At 32.4% G+C, this 19,171-nt stretch overlaps 2 protein-coding genes across 8 annotated transcripts in view; one reads left to right on the forward strand and one right to left on the reverse strand.

Moving 5' to 3' along the window:
* The window catches only part of LOC105214270 (leucine-rich repeat serine/threonine-protein kinase 1), a 24,075-nt gene extending 23,441 nt beyond the window's left edge, over positions 1-634 (forward strand). For all 3 annotated transcript variants that reach the window (XM_054236005.1, XM_054236004.1, XM_054236006.1), the window contains one exon: positions 44-634. The gene's annotated coding sequence lies outside the window, so the exon portion shown is untranslated. The remainder of the gene's footprint in view (positions 1-43) is intronic.
* The window catches only part of LOC105214272 (glutamate receptor ionotropic, kainate 1), a 17,882-nt gene extending 606 nt beyond the window's left edge, over positions 1-17,276 (reverse strand). For 2 of the 5 annotated variants that reach the window (XM_011187609.3, XM_054236015.1), the window contains exons 1-13: positions 17,048-17,276; positions 12,725-12,885; positions 12,436-12,652; positions 11,166-11,356; positions 9,222-9,420; positions 8,939-9,102; positions 8,137-8,367; positions 4,013-4,216; positions 3,837-3,921; positions 3,511-3,787; positions 2,835-3,036; positions 2,493-2,712; positions 1,614-1,726 (exon numbers count right to left, since the gene is read on the reverse strand). In XM_011187609.3, the coding sequence (XP_011185911.1) occupies positions 1,614-1,726; positions 2,493-2,712; positions 2,835-3,036; positions 3,511-3,787; positions 3,837-3,921; positions 4,013-4,216; positions 8,137-8,367; positions 8,939-9,102; positions 9,222-9,420; positions 11,166-11,356; positions 12,436-12,652; positions 12,725-12,885; positions 17,048-17,186 (2,403 nt within the window). In that variant the 5' untranslated portion in view covers positions 17,187-17,276. Of the gene's footprint in view, positions 1-1,613; positions 1,727-2,492; positions 2,713-2,834; positions 3,037-3,510; positions 3,788-3,836; positions 3,922-4,012; positions 4,217-8,136; positions 8,368-8,938; positions 9,103-9,221; positions 9,421-11,165; positions 11,357-12,435; positions 12,653-12,724; positions 12,886-16,795; positions 17,007-17,047 lie in introns of all 5 variants that reach the window. The other 3 variants (XM_054236016.1, XM_054236017.1, XM_054236018.1) reach the window with 3 other exon arrangements.
* Positions 17,277-19,171: the final 1,895 nt, after the last annotated feature.

A 19,171-nucleotide genomic window follows, 5' to 3' on the forward strand; every position in this document is an offset into this window, starting at 1 on the left:
ATTATAGATTAATCTATATATATGGAATTATCTAATTTGACAGTGAAACAATTTCCAAAAAATTATTGCCGGTGTGCATCAAATAAACCAAACCAGATCAGATCAAAAGAACTAAAAGTGCAAATATTAGTTATTAGTTGTAGTTATTAGTTAGTCTACAAAATTTATACCAAACTCATCCCCATATAACGGTTATCCTGGAAACTAGTAAAACGTCAGAATCAGTAAATATTAATGTTAAGATGGTACGACACGGTTTACAATGGACGTGGAAAACTATTACACCAGATTGAACTAAATTTGATGTATAACACTACTTTGACGTTTTTATGTTACAGTTTGAAAATCAGAGGATTATAACCATACCTACTTCATATATAATACAATTATTGAATTTAATATTTAAATTGCATCACATTCTTTAACTTCAAAATGTAAAAATGGAACAACAAGATATCAGAACCAAACTTTGTACAAATAATAATCATCTCTCACTTAAAAATTGTCGAAATGGTCTCAATTAAATTTTTTTTCGCTATTTTATTGGACATTTTACCGTATATATGCATATATATATACATACGTATGTATTGATAAATGTAGAATATTTTAAATAAAAATTAATGAAATCGTTTCAGCCCCTTTTCAATCATTAATTATGTGTAGGCTCGTATGTAAGAGGTGATTTGGCTAATTAATAAATATCGGCAAAATTTGAAGAACAAATTATTTGAATTATGGTTTGTCGAGGTGATACAATTCCACCAGTTTTGAATATAGTACATACTCAAATATATCAGGTGTGTATATATAATATATTTATATATTTCTTCCTAGTTAATTATTTTAGAGGAAATACTTTGTTTACACTGACAAGCGATATTTTGTATAATCTTCGATTCGATGGAGGAGTCTTGAGACTTTTTAGACTAGTTAGAATAATTATCTATATGTGACCTGGTCTACGAAAAGGGAGCTAACGTGTGAAAACTAGTTTTCTGGGAAACAGCTGTTAAAAATAAACAACTTGTTTCGTCAGTTTCTCGTTATCTCGTTAATTGTTCTCCTTTGCAGAGGCTTCAAAGACGTCCAGTAAGTGTTGTTTTTGGTCGGAATATTATTATAGTTCATCGTGTAAGTTGCTAGTGTGGAACATTTAAAAAAAGTAACACTGAAGAAGTGACGTTTACTCTAATACCGCGCAGCTGACTGATACCATGATGATGACACTGATACTACGGGAAATGATTATGACTTTTTGGATTCTATCACGTGAAAAAGCATCTCATCTTCCATCCGAATCAACTAAAAAGTGAAAATTGATTTTTTGACACCTAAGCCCCCTTTCCGTAGACCAGGTCAGATGCTACTTGCAATATTTTACTAAGTATAACGTCCACTAAAGAGGTTTTAATATGCATATAGCATTTTGCCGAGACAACTGGGAAACTTTGTAAATGGATTCCTATTTGAATGTATTTGTCTGATTATTTGTTGAAATCCTCGTGCCTGAAAGCCGAAAAATTCCTAATGATCCTGCCCTTAAGAGCACCATGGTGGATTAATAGTGCTTACTTTTTTATTGTTATGATAAAATAATTTTTTATACTCACTGTGCAAATGCCGGCGCCCATTTCATTCCACCATTTATTCTTCATTTTCTCTAATGTGCCCTGTTCTTGCAATTCAAGCAGTGCGTTGTTAAATTTATCACGAAATTCCCAATCTAAAATTACATAAACAATAATTTCACCACACAAATAGTTAAGAACGGTTGTGTAAATATTAGTTATTAGTTATGTACATCATACCGAGGTAGTCAAGAGTATTTATGCGCCGAACATTTTTTTTTACAAATTCCATAGAAACAGTTTCTTAAACAAAACCGAAAACAAAGGAATTGTCGATTATAATCAGATCGGAGATCGGAGATCGGAGTTTTATATTGGTGCTTAGATTTTGGAGTTAATAAAAAGTTATGTAATTTCATAATTACGTAATTCATGGAATAGTGTTTATAATTTAATTAAAAAGAAGAAGGCAAACAATTGCATGAACAATTTAAAGAAAACTGGCCGGAAACCGAAAACAAAGGAATTGTCGATTATAATCAGATCGGATATCTGAGTTTTATATTGGTGCTTAGATTTTGGACTTAATAAAAAGTTATGTAATTTCATGGAATAATGTTTATAATTTAATTTATAAGAAGAAGGCAAACAATTGCTTGAACAATTTAAAGAAAACTGGCCGGAAACCGGTAATAACTCAAAGAGAATGTAGAAAATAAGCAGGCACAGGAATACAAAATTATTAATTAAAAGAAATTATAATAAACACGTACGTTCTTCATAAAATGGTGCACATTTCCGAAGTCAACAAAGCTAATTACGTAACGGGATATAATTGTGACATCAATAATGTACACATTTAACATATATACATATGTAAATATATGAAAATAGTCATAGATATTATCCGAATTCCCTCACTTTTTCTCATTGCTATGCCATATCCTTTTTCGTCCAACGTATTTCCAATTTTACTCAAATTGCACATCCGCATTGTATGGTATTCAATTGAAGTGGATTCCATTAAGAATGCATACGTCATGCTTACGCGCTTGACCCCATCCATATTGGTTTCTGTCAAATATTCAGGATGTTCATTCATGAACTTGTTCATTTTCTTATACCGAGAATCCTCAGATTTCTGGAGTAAAAAGTTAATTTATTTAAATGCAATAGTTTTTAATGTTTTTATAGCTGACAATATATGAATATACATATATGTTGTTAGTAGCTAATAATATTCCAACTTTATGAGATAATTACCTCGAAAAACTCTCTCGTTGAACCCATCTTTTTTGCACCATATACTACACCATGTTTGTGTTCAACTAGATCGTCTATAGAGTTAATAAGAATAGTTGGCTTTTCAATAGTTAAAAAAGCGGCCAAGTTTGCGGTGTACGATGAAACCATTAGCAAAGTGAAAAACCACCAAATAGAAGCCACGGTGCGAGTTGAAATGGCTCTAAAAAGGAAAAATAGTTTCAATTCCGATTTTGGTCACATTACATTTTTTAGATCTTCTAGATCATTTGCTAAAAGGCACAGTCTTTAACTATAATAAAAAGGTTATATATTCCTTTAGGAATCTGCTGCAATATGCTCAAAATTTGTGTTCTTAATTCAAATAAAGTAGGCAGATATATTTAATAATAATTTTGACAAAATGGATAGAGCAAGCGCTGATAAATTCACGTATTTTACTCAAAGTGTAAGTGTGTTGTTTTGCCTAAGCAGAAAGTATTCGGCATTTTCTTTTATTCATTTAAAAAATATTTTTTTTGGTTTGAAATTTGTTTACTTTTGAATTTCAAAATTTGAATTTTTGAATAAATGTATAGGTTAAATCAATGGCAACAAACATGTCACATTCGGGTAAAAAATTGTGATATGTCATATACCTGGTTCACTTTGTTGAATACACTTTGATTTTACTTACTTTGGTTCCATTTCCGAACCTTGTTGCAGGAGAGCTCCCGTTGTAAACCACAGCGAGTTTCCTATAGTAAATTGATTTACTAATTCCGTTGGTTCTTCAATGCAGGGATGAGGATTATCCCATTCGGAGGGCGAAAGGCGTCCCAATATAAAAAAACTGAATGAAACTAAAAGGAATGAAAGCCCCAAAAGCCACCACACACCGTTTGAAAATGGATCCATAAATTTAAAATATGCTTGCGTTTCTTTTTGTGGCTCTACGTGTATAATTGCTATACCTAATAAGAGTATTATTAGTGATATTTTACCCCGGTGGTAGAAACTTACCCAAATTCATGAAGGGTATGGAGAAATCGACCACTTCCTGACGTGCAGCTGTTATTGTCAAATCTGTTATAGCTAAATGTGCTCTCTAGAAATAAGAAAAGTAAAACTTCCGATGCTAGTACAAAAATACATATTTAGATGTTAGAATATATTTTCATATAAATGTTGATACTTACTTTGTCAATAATTTCTTTTAACATTCCAGTTGTCGTATTTGTAGTAGCATTGTAAGATCCGTAATCGTTGCCACCATTTTTTAAAACATAGTTAAAGCCTAGCTTTTGTGCGAGTTCTTTTATAAGATCAACGCCATAACCATGATACTGGCTATTTCCTTCTAGTTTTTCAAAGCTCTCTACTAAACTAGCATAAGGTTCGTTCTAATTTTTTTTAATAAATGTTTTTATTCAGGTATGAAATAAAAAATATTATAGAGTAAAATCAACATTTTAGTGGTATTGAACCAAACCAAGTTTTTTTTCTAGAGTTTGAGTCATTGATCAGTAAAAAAGTAATTTCTCCTTTTTTTGAATTTAGCCTCCAAAATATAAATATTTGTCTTCGAAAATTAAACATACAGGGAACGACATTGTATATAAAAACGCTACCCTGAGAGATATTTCTAATTCACATTCACAGCATTACCAAATGTAAAAAAAAAAATTGACCAGTATTTTTGAAATAAAAAAAAATTTAGTGTTATCGAGGATCCAACTTTGACCCCATTTAGCAACTGCTATATAAGCTTATAAAAAAGAGGAAAAGGTAGGTTATATCCATCTATTTATTTTTTTAGTAACTACACCTTGTAATATTACAATTATAACGTTTTTCAATACGCTTAAAAAATAGTTTGGTTCAATACCGTAGGGTGCTGTAGAGGATAATTGAAGTTTGTATATTTATAAAGTTTATGTATGATATACATACATATACATACGTACATAAGTATATTCGTGCTGAATTTTTGAAATTGAAAAAAAAATGTAAATAGTAAACATTTCATGTGTTTGGTTACATTAACCCTTCTTTGTTATCTTGAACAATATGAAGCTATTTGAGTACATATACATACATATATATTTGTTGCGATTTGTCAGTTGGAGCATAAAACATTGGTAAGTTGTTTCCATGAGTTGTTTTGCACAAGCAAAAAGTATTCGGCATTATCTTGTATCTATTTAAAAAATATTTTTTTTGGTTTGAAATTTGTTTATTTTTGAATTTCAAAATTTGAATTTTTTAATAAATGTAAGGGTTAAATCAATAACAACACACTTGTCAAATAAGGGTAAAGAAAAATTAAATGTCATATACTTAGTTCACATTGTTGTATAAAGTAATTTTCTTCAATTGAAAATTTTTTAAACAATGCGCAGAGAAAATTACTTAAAAGTTTCTGAGCAGTTGGAAAAAGGTGGATTATTTCTACTAGAAGATTCTAGATTGTATAGCACATTTTTAATTATATGCCTGTAGTGAAATCAACTTGCTATAAATTACTTTACAACTTGAATAAACCCTAAGTCCAGCTCATCAGGCAATAGCCATTTTTCATTGAGGTTAATAATCAATTGTTAAAAAAAGGTTCCAACTTCCAATTTCATGGCAAATATTCCTTTGACCACTAGTACGAGTTGTTGCCTTATATAAATTCGTTAATAATACCGTAATATCCGTTTTAGTCAAATGTATACCAAAAGCAGACGATATAAACTGTGTATATGTATGTACATTAGGGTGGAGCGACTTTACTATTTTTTTTTTATTTTTGTTTCGGCATACCTGTAGAAAGTTGTTGTTTTAGGTAAAAATTAAACATAACAAAAATCAGTAATCTCGTGCTATGTTTAGAGGCGCCCCCATAAACATGAAGTTTTGAAAATTTATCTTAAATACTCATATATATATTTGATAAACGACAGTTCTTAAAATACCCGAAAGAGTAGGAATTTTAGATGTTTAAAAGGGTGTCGTGTTCCCAAGGAGGAAGTAAGGATATGAATTTGTTTCGTATTATTAAACAATGGAATTTTACAGAAAACGACGGATAGAAATCATTATATGATTTTATCGGATCAAAGAAGCAACTAGTATTTTGGCCATGTCACCTGTGAGTAGCTGTTGTTGTTGGGATAGAACTGTAGTGAATACAGGTTTCAAAGGTGGTGGATGGAGGAGGAATTCAATAGGCCATCACAGTGGTTTATCTGTCAAATGCATTCGAATGAGTTACCACTACATCTTTTTTTACGTCGGGCGACATTGGATCTCAATTACTAATTTGTCAAATAAACAATGTCGATAGTCGAATTCACCGTTATACCTACAGTTTTACAAGAAATAACTAGGGAAGAGCGACGGCTATCAGTACTGATATATTTTCTTCTGATTCCAGATGGCTACCAATAGCTAATCGAATTCTAAGATTGTAAACCATTTAAACTGACCCGTAAAAAAAGCTAGTTGTATTAGCCACATACGTTATGAAAGTTTATGGAACAATGTTACAATAAAATGTAATTCCTCGTGCATTAACGGAGCTAAACCATTAACCTAAGTCCTTATTTAAATTTCGATATGAAAGCAATCGTTGACTAAGTATTCTAATGAAATGGATATTTCAGAAAATTTTCTCATTGCCATGCTTGATGAGACAGATAGGTTATAAGAGATATTGCATATTGATGAATTGTAAAAGCAAGATTAGAGTTTAAACTTCAACTTCGATGCCAAATGTTACACTGACATTATTATGTGGTGAGACTGTGATACTGAACTGAACTGAGCTACCTCCAACTTTAAAATATTTCTGATGAAACCATGAAAGACATTGTCAAAGTGGTCTTGGTACATGCCACACCCAAGCCGTGCAGCGCTGTATCAAGTTAGTACAGAAGCATAGAGTGCAGTTTGTGGGAAAAACAAACGAGATGGTTTTATTAGGACAAGGCTGCTATCGCGTCAACGAATGCATTATTGCAATACAAAAACAAGTATGGAAGGGCTAAGTTCGGTTGTGACTGAACATTTTATCACATTCTATCGCAATTTATTTATTTAATTTTATTAATATAACACACGATTTGTCCCACATATTCGTCATATATATGGTATAAAGTCCATTGAAAGTTGAAAACCCTAATATTAGGTTAGAAGCACCGAGGTCTTGAAAACCTATGGTCCGATTTCGGCGATTTTTAGAAACGGGCTGTCACACTATAAATGCAGTATTTATGCAAAGTTCTATCTTCAATAGTGCTTACTTTACATATTGTAAAGTAAACTATTCAGGTCGACTTCAAAGTTCTGGTATATAGGAAGTAGGCGTGGTCGTGAACCGATTTGGCCTATTTTCACAACATATCATTGGGATGCAAGGAAAATATTACAAACCAACTTTCATTGATATTGGTCTAGTAGTTTCGGAGATATGGTTCTCGACTCATATATGGGCGGAGCCACACCCACTTACAATTTTATATACCAATTTGGGTAGGCTCTTCTGTGCCTTTTTTATAATGAAATTTAAGGTTTCTGGTGTTTTCCCTTACTGAATTAAAGAATTTTTTAGAAGTTTTTAACATAACCTTTGTATGGGAGGTGGGCGTGGTTATAATCCGATTACCTCCATTTTTGGACTGTATAAGGTAGTAACTAAAAGAAACGATTCTAGGCCACGCCCACTTCTCCAAAAAAATTACATCCACATATGCTCCTTCATAGTACGATCCTTTGTACCAAATTTTATTTCCATAGCTTTATTTATGGCTTAGTTATGGCACTTTATGTGTTTTTGGTTTTCGCCATTTTGGGGGCGTGGCAGTTTCGAAAGCAACCTTCCTATGGTGCCAAGTTTCATCAAGATATCTTAATTTTTACTCAAGTTACAGCTTGCACAGTCGGATGGACGGACAGACAGAGATCCGGATTTGAACTCAACTCTTCACTCGTTTAGTTTTGGGTGTTACAAACAACCATTATGTGAACAAAACTGTAATACTATTTTAGCAACTTTGTTGCGAGAGTATAAAAAACACTTTGATGCGTAAATAGTATTTGAGTAATATAAGAGAATATTTTTCTTAATAAATGTTTAAAATTCAATTTTTTTTTTAATATTCGACCGTACTGGGGCACCTCAAAACATTAAGCCCGCTGTTTGACAATTGGGATGTTTGTTTAATTATTAGAAGGCAACTTTTCATAGCTATGCCGTTAAGAAACAAAAACGAATTTTTTTCTCCATTCATTATCGCTCCACCTTAATGTACATACATACACATATACACATATTTACCGGTACATTCAATAATATAGTAAATGTTTGGTTGACCAGTGAATTGTCGACGTTGTCAATGACAGAGTTTGTCTGCGCTACGCGTTGTATGGTTAAATTTGAATAGTCGTTCCAAGTACCAATTTTCATTATTCCAGATGGATGTAATTCAATTATATCTAAAGCATATCCTTTCCGTACGTTGCCATCAAAATATATCGGTCCAGTTAATGTTCTTTTCGCCAATTTCAGCTTAAGAAAGAGAACAAACAATATTTCAATCATTATTCAAATCTAAATATGCTATTATTGTTTATCTAACGAATAAGTGTTTTAATTAACAAAACTCCTATGACGCATAACACAAATTTTGCCATAAAAAAGGAACTAAGTACTAAATAAAAATACTGGGGTAGTGAAGCAATCAGTCACTTCACGAAGTCACTCCTGAAGTGGAAACCAATAAACGATCTGTTCATATGATGTCGATTTTACTCTAGAGTAAGAATTATTACGATTATCCTTACTTATGGCCCCAATGAAATGGCTGAAAAGTTATTAAGGACACTCACAAGAAGGGCATACTGATAGTCATTGGTGACATAAATGCAAAAATCGGTTCAGACAATAAACACGTCGAACGTGTAATATGAAGACATGGATACGGCGTTTGAAATGAATAATAAAACATTCAGTAACAGGACATATTAGACACTCCATGCTACCTGTGAAAGACAAGTTGTCGTTAATCAGCACCAAAACTTTCCTTGTTTGAAACCACTCTATTCAAATATAAAAATAAACAAGCATTTCAGGCAAATACCGTTCTCATATAATTTTTAAAAGTAGATCCATCATCTAGAACGCTTTCACTACGGTCGCTACAGTTCAAAGGCACATTTCGTACTCTGAGATGTTTTGTAGTTTCCGCGAATAGTTGAACCGAATCATATGTTAAGGCCATGGAAACAGTTATTGGACAGGACCCTGGAATTAAAAAAAAAGATTCTATAGCATAAAATTAAATATTTTAAGCATATTTTAATAAAGAGCAGTGCCGGGCATTGTTATAAACATATAAATAATTTATCTATATTGCAACTTACCATTTCTTAAATTTTCTGACGAAGATTTTTGACCCATTTTTTCCAAAATTTCTTGAACGGCTTTCTGTTCCGGGGAAAACAATCTAAAGCTTGTAATGTTAGCTTCTGTATATTTATATTCTTCGAGATCAAAAGCGTGGAAATCTAAATTTGCTATAATGTACTTATAGTCCTTATTTATAATGCCAACTTGTTGAGCCTAAAATTTAAATTTACATATATGCATTCATAAAAAATTGTATTAATAGAGCAAATAAAAGATTGTTTGAATTCTTTCTGATCATCACAAATTTTAAAGGGCAATAATTTCTTTGTTATTTTAGTACTGTTAGTATTTAGGATCCTATTAGTTCAATATCTTCTATCTTTATATATAAATTTAACGTCATGTTGTTTGTCCGGAATTGACGCCTAAACTATTGAAGCGATTTTAATGAAATCGTATGCAGCTTGGTCCAACTTAAAATATGGGGTAGTTTATATTTCAAATTTTAGTCGCAATGTCCATCCGTGTGTCCATTCGGCCATTCGGTCAAAAGATAATATGAATTAAAATCTATCGATATCTATCTAGATATCGTAATAAAACTTCGTACACGTTACATTTAACAATACGAAATTGTATTGTATATAGTCAAAACCGGTCAAATGCAAGAAATAAAAAAAAAAAAATTATCAAAAAAATTAAGACAAACTAATTAAGATTTGGGTTTACACATTTTTAGGTAAGTGGACGTGGTCACAGCTTAAAATTGACATACATTACTTATGGACTTCAGAGAAAATTCAAAGATGTATATTAAAAAAAAAAATACTGGTAAAATTTTTGGCAGTTTTGTATGGTTATGAATGTGATTAAGCGACCTTCCTCCTGTTATGCGGGTTTTTTAATCTTGTTATTGCAACGGAATTGAAAAAATTGATTTTAACAGTGCGTTTAGAAGTAAAGTTGCCAGCGAAAAACGAATTTTCTTTGCACAATAAAATTTCAAAATCACAATACAAGTAAACTTTCCACATTGGCGTAAAGCTGCCGCTTTTATTTAAGGATGCCGCATCGATGTTAACGGTGGTAGAAACGCTCCGCTCAACGTTTTTATTTAGGAAGGGCAGAAAAAAGTAAATCATTGAATTTCCAAAAATTATGCCAGTATTTCTGAAATATAAAATTTTAAATTTTATCTATTATATACGCATGATTGAAAAATTATATACACCATTTGAATAAGAAGAAAAGGTTGACCAAAGTGTATTCAACAAAGTGAACTAAGTATTTGACATACCCGTTTTTGACAATAAAATAGTAAACAATTTATGTATTTATTTACATTAACCCGTCTTTTTTATCTTGAACAATATAATATATATTGATAAAATTGTTTGCAATTTGTCAGTTGGAGCACAAAACATTAGTAAATTGCTTCCATGAGTTGTTTTGCATAAGCAGAAAGTATTCGGCATTTTCTTTTATTCATTTAAAAAATATTTTGTTTTGGTTTGAAATTTGTTTACTTTTGAATTTCAAAATTTGAATTTTTGAATAAATGTAAGGATTAAATTAATGGCAACATGTCAAATTCGGGTAAAAAATTCACTTTGTTGAATATATTAATACACTTTGAGGTCTCTGTGAACTATATTTTTACTTTTTTGGTAACTTTCATACTATAATTAAAAAAAGCGTTGCCAGTAAGGTAATTTTCAAAATTCGAAGATGAATATTTCGATTTTGAAGGGTAACTTTTTACTTGTGACTGAATCTCGGAAAAATTTGATTTGGTCCAATACCTATAAAAAATCGATTCGATACATAGCGTAAAAGGATATGAAAGAAATCATGGTATACAACTTTTTTGGAAATACGGTTTTTTGTAATAATGATTTCTAGGATATGTAAGATAACAGTTAGAGATTTCACTAAGAAAACATATTAATTTAACACACCTGTTTTAAAAACTCTGGCATTGTATCGGAAGAGCCGGTAACTACGATGCAATTATCCCCTGATTTTTTCACACGCCTTAAAACAGACTTATAATTGTTGTTCATCTCTATGTCGTAACGCAAAACCGTTATAGTTGTACTATTATTGCCGTATAATGACTGGAGGCCATTTAGTATATTGAGGTATTCAACTTTATATAGTCAAAACAAAATAAAAACGAATATATGTATATACTTCTGTAATTGTATTAAAGAAAAATTAAAAAGAATTATGTTGACTAAAATATTGTATATATTATTATACTATTTTTTCGGAATTTATCAACATTTTAAACAATTTGTCCCCGCTTCTAGTAGATTTTTTATATACATCTCAAACCACTAAAACTATATGAACTAAGATACACCATGAAACTTGGTGAAATCGTATAATAAATATACTCAGCTTCCAGAGAAAAGTAAACTACTATACTCTACTCACTAACTCGCTAACTTTATACCGAAATATCGGTAAATCTCTCAGATATTGTAAATATATTCCATATATTATGGTTTTCAAAGCTATAAGATATATCTTAGCTAAATTAAGTGAATTTATAGTCTTAGATATAATTTAGCTTGGTGGCCAAAATTAGTGAAATTGACCCCTATTTTTATAGACTATATATAATGATGATCGATAATATGATGAAGGTAGTGAAATTGTGAGTTATCCTAATACAATGAAATAAATAGTATGCAAGATTAAATCTTCAGTTAAAATGCACACTTAATATCACAAACGAATTTATAACAATGAACAACGATCAAAGAAGAGCATGTACATTTATTTTTTAAGATGTTATATATTTTCACCGATATCTGTTTTATTATGATGTCTATTTTGATATTTGCTTATGCGAATTAGTGTGATATGGTTCTGATAGCGGCCATTTTCAAATCCTAACATATGTTAAAAATTTGGTAGAAACAAGTCCACTAGTTACAGTTTAACATTTAAACATGCCGTACTATATTTAATTTAAGTGTTTTTAACGTATTTCTTTGGAAAATGTCGTATTATTTTTTATTCGATTTTATCCATTTTCACACTATATAATAGTTCAAAATGTTTTCATTAAGTCTGAATGTTTGTGAGATAGTACATTGATCCCATTATGAAGGTGGACGTGTAGATTCTACATCAGTATTTTCTTTGGAAAGATGAATGATCAATAAGAATCTACAATAATATTATAGTCACTCAATTATTTTTAGTAAAATCATTTACCAGACTCATATAAAAATATAAAACGGGACCACTTGTAGGTAGTGAGTAAAAAATATAAAGCTTTTGAAAAGTCCATAGGATGGGGATATAAGTTGAAAGCCTCTGGGTTTTCATTCATTTCAGAAAAAAAATAGGGCACATCTTTGGCATCACAAATCGTGGTCAAGTGTCTAGCAGTGTGTTTAGAAGAGGGCCCAAAAATTCCACCTACACCATTCTGGAATAAAATAATATTTCTGTATGCATATACATATAATTATAAGACTATGATTAAAAGTTATTGGTTTACCTGTAATAGTTTACATAATATACCATAAGCTTGAAAGGAATCTCCGTAATTCACTTCCTCTTTTGTAGCTTCCAGAGGTATTTTTAATTCGCCATTAGCTACTTCAATTGCATGCTCAAAAATGATACCCATTTCTTCACTGTATTGATCAGTAATCAAACCTACAAAAATACATGTATAACGTTTTAATGTAAATGTTGTGTGTTGTAAATGTATATATTCAATGATTGTTTCAAAGTTTTAGTAGTAAAATGTGCTCCAAATCAATAAATAACAATTAAAATAAATATTATGTATTATCAATACTACTATTAGAAAGATTTGTATGTATGTTTGTAATGAATAAACTGAAAAACTATTGTGCCGATTTCAAAAATTCTTTCATCATTGGAAATCTACATTCACCCTGAACAACATAGGCTACATTTATTGCTAGAAAAGGTTAGGGATCCTTATTAAAACTTAATTAACTTAATCCAAGGAGTAAAAAAAAAGTGTCCTAAACGTCTTTCGTCGCATGCTCTGCGGAAACTATTGATAATAGAACAAACGTATGTTCTATAATATTAAATCTACAAAAAATATCGCGACAGCATAAAAAATATATTTAAACACCACCGCTATAAAAAAAGCTCCTTTATTTCATTATCACGAGTTTAAAAATGTAAGTTATTTGAAAATTGTCGCATGGTCGCCTACCTACATACATACATATTGTTTGTTTTTGATTTGAATCTCACAACGCTAAATTACAATTAACGCAAAAAACATGAAAACATCGGACGCATGGATTATCCGACGGGATTTTCGCCCATGTTGCCACTCTGAATATTTCATGGAAGTGTAAAATGATCTGTCACTAAAAATTATCAGAACTAATATTCAGTTCTTTTCAAAACTAAATCCATCTTATAGGCTAGACAGACGGCAGTGTTAACCCCTATTAACTGCGCTTTTAATCAGTTCCAAATTTGTAGGTGACAGACGGCAGCAAAGCGAGTTATAAACTCCCATAAACAGCTGATTAGCAATAATATTTTCAGGTTTGTAAAATAAAATTAGATAGAAAGCAAATATTGCGGTTGTTAGCCGCACAATTAGTACAAAATCACTAATTACTAAAAAATATAACTTCCATTTTAGAAAAATTAGCTATTTCATTGCATGTATATGTTTTTGTTTACATTTAATTGAAAAACAGCTGTCAGTATTGCATATTTTCATTCACAATAGATAAAAAGCGACCATGTTTAACAATGTTGCCAACGAAAATGACACGAACTCCCTCTAACTCTCTAAAATTTTGACGATTAAATGGGAGTTAGTAAACCGAGTTAATTGAGATAACTCTCGAATTAACCCCGATTAATGCAGTTATTCCGAATTAACGCGCCGTCTGTCAGGGGTATAAGATAACTCTCGAATTAACCCCGATTAAAACAGTTAATCCGAATTAACGCCGCCGTCTGTCAGGGGTATTATTTTAATTTTTTTCACTAAATAATATATTGTAACGTTGAACTATACATCAGCGTATCGACTCGGATATTTCTTCATAATTTTTCAGTTACATTTTTATAGCTATTAAGCAAATAATTTACAAGCACATGCGCGAGAATCGATTATCGACCGATCGCAGCTGATTGTCAAGTACGCGCTAGAGATTAGAGTACGGCTTGAAGAAAAGAATATTAGAAATATACAAGCTCGCACTAGGGAGTCGAACTCTGAGTGTTTGACATTACAAAAAAAGTTCATGTTCGAATTTTTCTCATTTTACTTTTTTTAAATTACCCCATGCAAGAAACGAGAGAAGAACGGGGAGAGTGTGTATGTGTGTGTGGAAACTTATAACTTTTGAAATGTTTGTTTAAACCCGTTCGAAGCCGTAATCCGCTGCTAGTATATTATAAGAAAAAATATATGTATGTATGTGATTGGCGTTGCAACCGTTTAGCCGGTTATAGCCGAATCGACGATAGTGCGCCACCTCTCTCTCTCCTTCGCAGTTCGGCGCCAGTTGGAGATCCCAAGTTTAACCAGGTCGATCTCCACCTGGTCCCTCCAACGGAGTGGAGGCCTTCCCCTTCCTCGGCTTCCTCCGGCGGGTACTGCATCGAACACTTTCAGGGCTGGAGTGTTTTCGTCCATTCGGACAACATGACCTAGCCAGCGTAGCCGCTGTCTTTTTATTCGCTGAACTATGTCAATGTCGTCGTATAACTCGTACAGCTCATCGTTCCATCGTCTGCGGTATTCGCCGTTGCCAATGTTCTGAGGACCATAAATCTTGCGCAAAATTTTCCTCTCGAAAACTCCTAGTGTCGTCTCATCTGATGTTGACATCGTCCAAGCTTCTGCACCGTAGAGCAGGACGGGAATGATAAGAGACTTGTAGAGCTTGATTTTGGTTCGTCGAGAGAGGACTTTACTGTTCAATTGCCTACTCAGTCCAAAGTAGCACCTGTTGGCAAGAGTTATTCTGCGCTGGATTTCGAGGCTGACATTGTTCGTGTTGTTGATGCTGGTTCCCAGGTATACGAAAATAACTACGACCTCGAAGTTATGACTGTCAACAGTGACGTGGGAGCCAAGACGCGAATGCGCCGACTGTTTGCTTGATGACAGGAGATATTTCGTCTTGTCCTCATTCACCTCCAGACCCATTCGCTTCGCCTCCTTATCCATGCGGGAAAAAGCAGAACAAACGGCGCGGTTGTTGCTTCCGATGATATCAATATCATCGGCGTACGCCAGGAGCTGTACACTTTTGTAGAAGATTGTACCTTCTCGGTTTAGCTCTGCAGCTCTTATAATTTTTTCCAGCATCAGGTTAAAGAAGTCGCACGATAGTGAGTCACCTTGTCTGAAACCTCGTTTGGTATCGAACGGCTCGGAGAGGTCCTTCCCAATCATGACGGAGCTTTTGGTGTTGCTCAGCGTCAATTTACACAGCCGTATTAGTTTTGCGGGGATACCAAATTCAGACATCGCGGCGTAAAGGCAGCTCCTTTTCGTGCTGTCGAAAGCAGCTTTAAAATCGACAAAAAGGTGGTGTGTGTCGATCCTCTTTTCACGGGTCTTCTCCAAAATTTGGCGCATGGTGAATATCTGGTCAGTTGTCGATTTTCCAGGTCTAAAGCCACACTGATAAGGTCCAATCAGTTTGTTGACGGTGGGCTTTAGTCTTTCACACAGTACGCTCGATAGAACCTTGTATGCGATATTTAGGAGGCTGATCCCACGGTAATTGGCGCAGATTGTGGGATCTCCCTTTTTATGGATTGGGCAGAGCACACTGAGATTCTAATCGTCAGGCATGCTTTCTTCCGACCATATTCTGAATATGGAAAAAATATATACATATGTTAATTTTAAAATACGTGTGGTTTCAAGCTTAATTTGAATCAGTGTAGCACTAATTCCTTCAAAATGGCAAAATACCCACGTACGGTGTTTTATCTGGATATTCTAATTTTACTCAAGTTAGTGCTTGATTTGATAATTAATCATATTATACTAAGCGGTATCTTACCGCTCCAAAATAGTGAGATAGCTCTCTTTACGAAACGGAAACTTTTATTTTAGGCATATGACAGCTAAGAAATGGTCATTACTATCAATATTTAAATTATTATTTCTGTGTAGAAGCGGGCGTGTCTGTGGATTTTATGAAAATGAATATTGTACGAACATTTGATTTTGGTTATTGGGAAGAATACGTGCCGTGAACCGTTTGAATCCGTGAAGACCGTTTGAATGGTGCATACTATGTCTCTTCCGTTTCGATGGTGGCGTTCAAAGATTCGTTGAATGAGTTTAAATGCAGTTGTACGTCGGATTTTGGACGACGGTCCACGTGCACCGAAAACGGCTACCTTCGAGGAATACGTGACAAAAGTCTACGATCGCGTATTGGCTTTTCATCACTCCGGACAATACGGTTAAATTAGGTACGGATTTGCAACAGTTTTTGACGATATATAAACCCAATCCAAAGGAATTTCTGCGATTTTGTTTTAATAATAAAACAATCCTAGTTAATTTTGTGCTTTATATGAAAGTACTAACCCTGACATCTACTGCATTAAATGTTACAAATCAAGTATTCAATTGTTTTTTAGACCACAGGCTTTTAATTGTTTCCGAATTTCAAGTTGACAAAATAATTCTGACTTCAATTATTCCTGACTTCTGAAGTACACAATCACGAATGTAATTAAAATTAATTCTGCTTATTCACTAAGACCTGTTGTAGGCATGTTCACATTTTCCATGTAAGCTAAAAATAGAATCTATTATTATAATGCATTTCCACTTTACCTATTTGTATTGGTTTAGAAAAACTATATTTATCGTTTTCGTACTCCTTGTTACTCCATTTTTCGTACTGCGCTGTGGAAAACCAAAATTGTTTACTCAAAAAAATCAAAACTAAGTAAATATTTTGTTTTATAAACATTTTTTTATTTTCACTTTTAAATACATAAACGAAACGGCATCAGCTACGTAATGCGAACTTGTTGCGACTGTTTGTGGTATTTTCTAAGTTGACTCAAATAATGGAATTTAGATTATGACAGTTCGCCTCGGTTTATTTTCTAGGGTGTGTTCATGAAGTCATGGATAAAAGAAGAGTAAAGTTTTGTTTATAATCTCTATAAAAGTTTGAAGTGTACTTTACTCTATCATGATTCTATAAAATTGATTAGTTGTAAAATGTAAATGATTTCAAGGTAGAGAACAAGATAGACCGAACAGTAAACATTTTTCTTAAAAATAAAGTTTGAAAAGTTGAAGTATAAAATTAATTTGTATGTGGTTCATGTCGTCAGACCTGTACCCTGATCATGTCTAGTTCAATAATAGTATAAGTACATATTTTGCAAACACTAAAATAGTCAACTTAATTCGGTCTACAGACAAATGGAAAACAATTCTCATGACGGAAGATAATTAATAAAAAAATAAGATTAATGTGAAGAATATAGTATTTTGGAGCTACCAAAAGAATTGTCCAATTTTAATCAAATCCGGTAGATAATATTTTCAACATTACATTTTGAAAATTGGCGAATTTGGACTACAAACCCACGACCTTCCCATTATAGATGAAGCAACAATTAAGATACAGAGATAGAACTTAACACAAGGAACAATTTTAAGTTGTGGCAACCCTTTTCCAAAAATACCCTTAATATAATAGAATGTCTGTTTACCACACACCGTCCACTTGCTGTACTTGTTTGATGGGAAGTCTTCGCAACTCTTCACTTTTATAAAAATGCGTTAAAACTGGGTCAAAAGTGTACCAGCAGAATGTTTTAGAAGGATTGATAAAACTGTTAATTTGGAAAATCTCAAAACATAAACAGTATACAATATACGTACCAATATACACACATACAAATATATTTGGTTAATTAAGATATAATAAAAAATAGTATATAAAGACATGAAAAACTAAATAATAATCAAAATTAAATATATCTTATACGCTGTCTTTTATTGAACCCCACTCCAGTAGTATGGAATTAAAGATACCTCATTCAGTTAACACTCTGCTGATCAATGTCCAAATAGTTTGGGGGCTTGAGTGAAAGCAAAATGTGACCACATCATATACATTTTGTTGGAGCTTTGAGAGGTGCACAGGGAGAGTGGTTTCCAAATAATTTTTTTTAGGAGTTGGTAGAAGATATACCAAAGTATGTATAAAATATGCTATGTTACTCAGATCTTTGAACTAAGTGTTAAAAATAATGTTTAACCTTAAACACCCTCTATGGTACAAAAGCGAGTACATATGAGTTGGTTGCAACTTGTTAATATTTTTTATAAATTTTTGTTGTTGATAAAAAATAAACAAAAAACAATAAAAAAAATGTTGTATATCATGATGAAACAATTAAGACGGGCTACGTTCGGGTGTCACCGAACATTTTATACTCTCACAATTTATTTATTTAATTTTATTAACTTAACGCACAATTTGACTCACATATTCGGCATATATATAATATAAAATCTATTGAAAGTTGGTACATGGGAACTAGGGGAAGTTATGACCCGATTTTACTCATTTTTGCAAGAACGTGTTTAAAAATACTAAATAAAACTGTCGTAGTAGATAATCTGCGCAAGGGAATATATCTTGAACTCTGGCTCCTTGCTCTTTAATTGAAGCGAAAGCAATGTTTAGGCCTACTTCTGCCATACCAATCTGTTTCTAGATGTCTGATGATTTATAATAAAATTTTCATACTAATTTCCAAAAATACAATTAAATGTTTGATTCATGGATTCTTTATGATTACACTTTACGGCAAAAATTGAGTCATAAATAAAAAAAATTATATTTTCAGATTTTCGAACCTAGCCTCAAATCATCGAATTTATGGCATTATATGAAGAAACTTAAGTTAACCACGAATCAATCGGATTGAT

This window comes from Zeugodacus cucurbitae, chromosome 2, assembly GCF_028554725.1.
Source record: "Zeugodacus cucurbitae isolate PBARC_wt_2022May chromosome 2, idZeuCucr1.2, whole genome shotgun sequence".
NCBI classification, from domain to species: Eukaryota; Metazoa; Arthropoda; class Insecta; order Diptera; family Tephritidae; genus Zeugodacus; species Zeugodacus cucurbitae.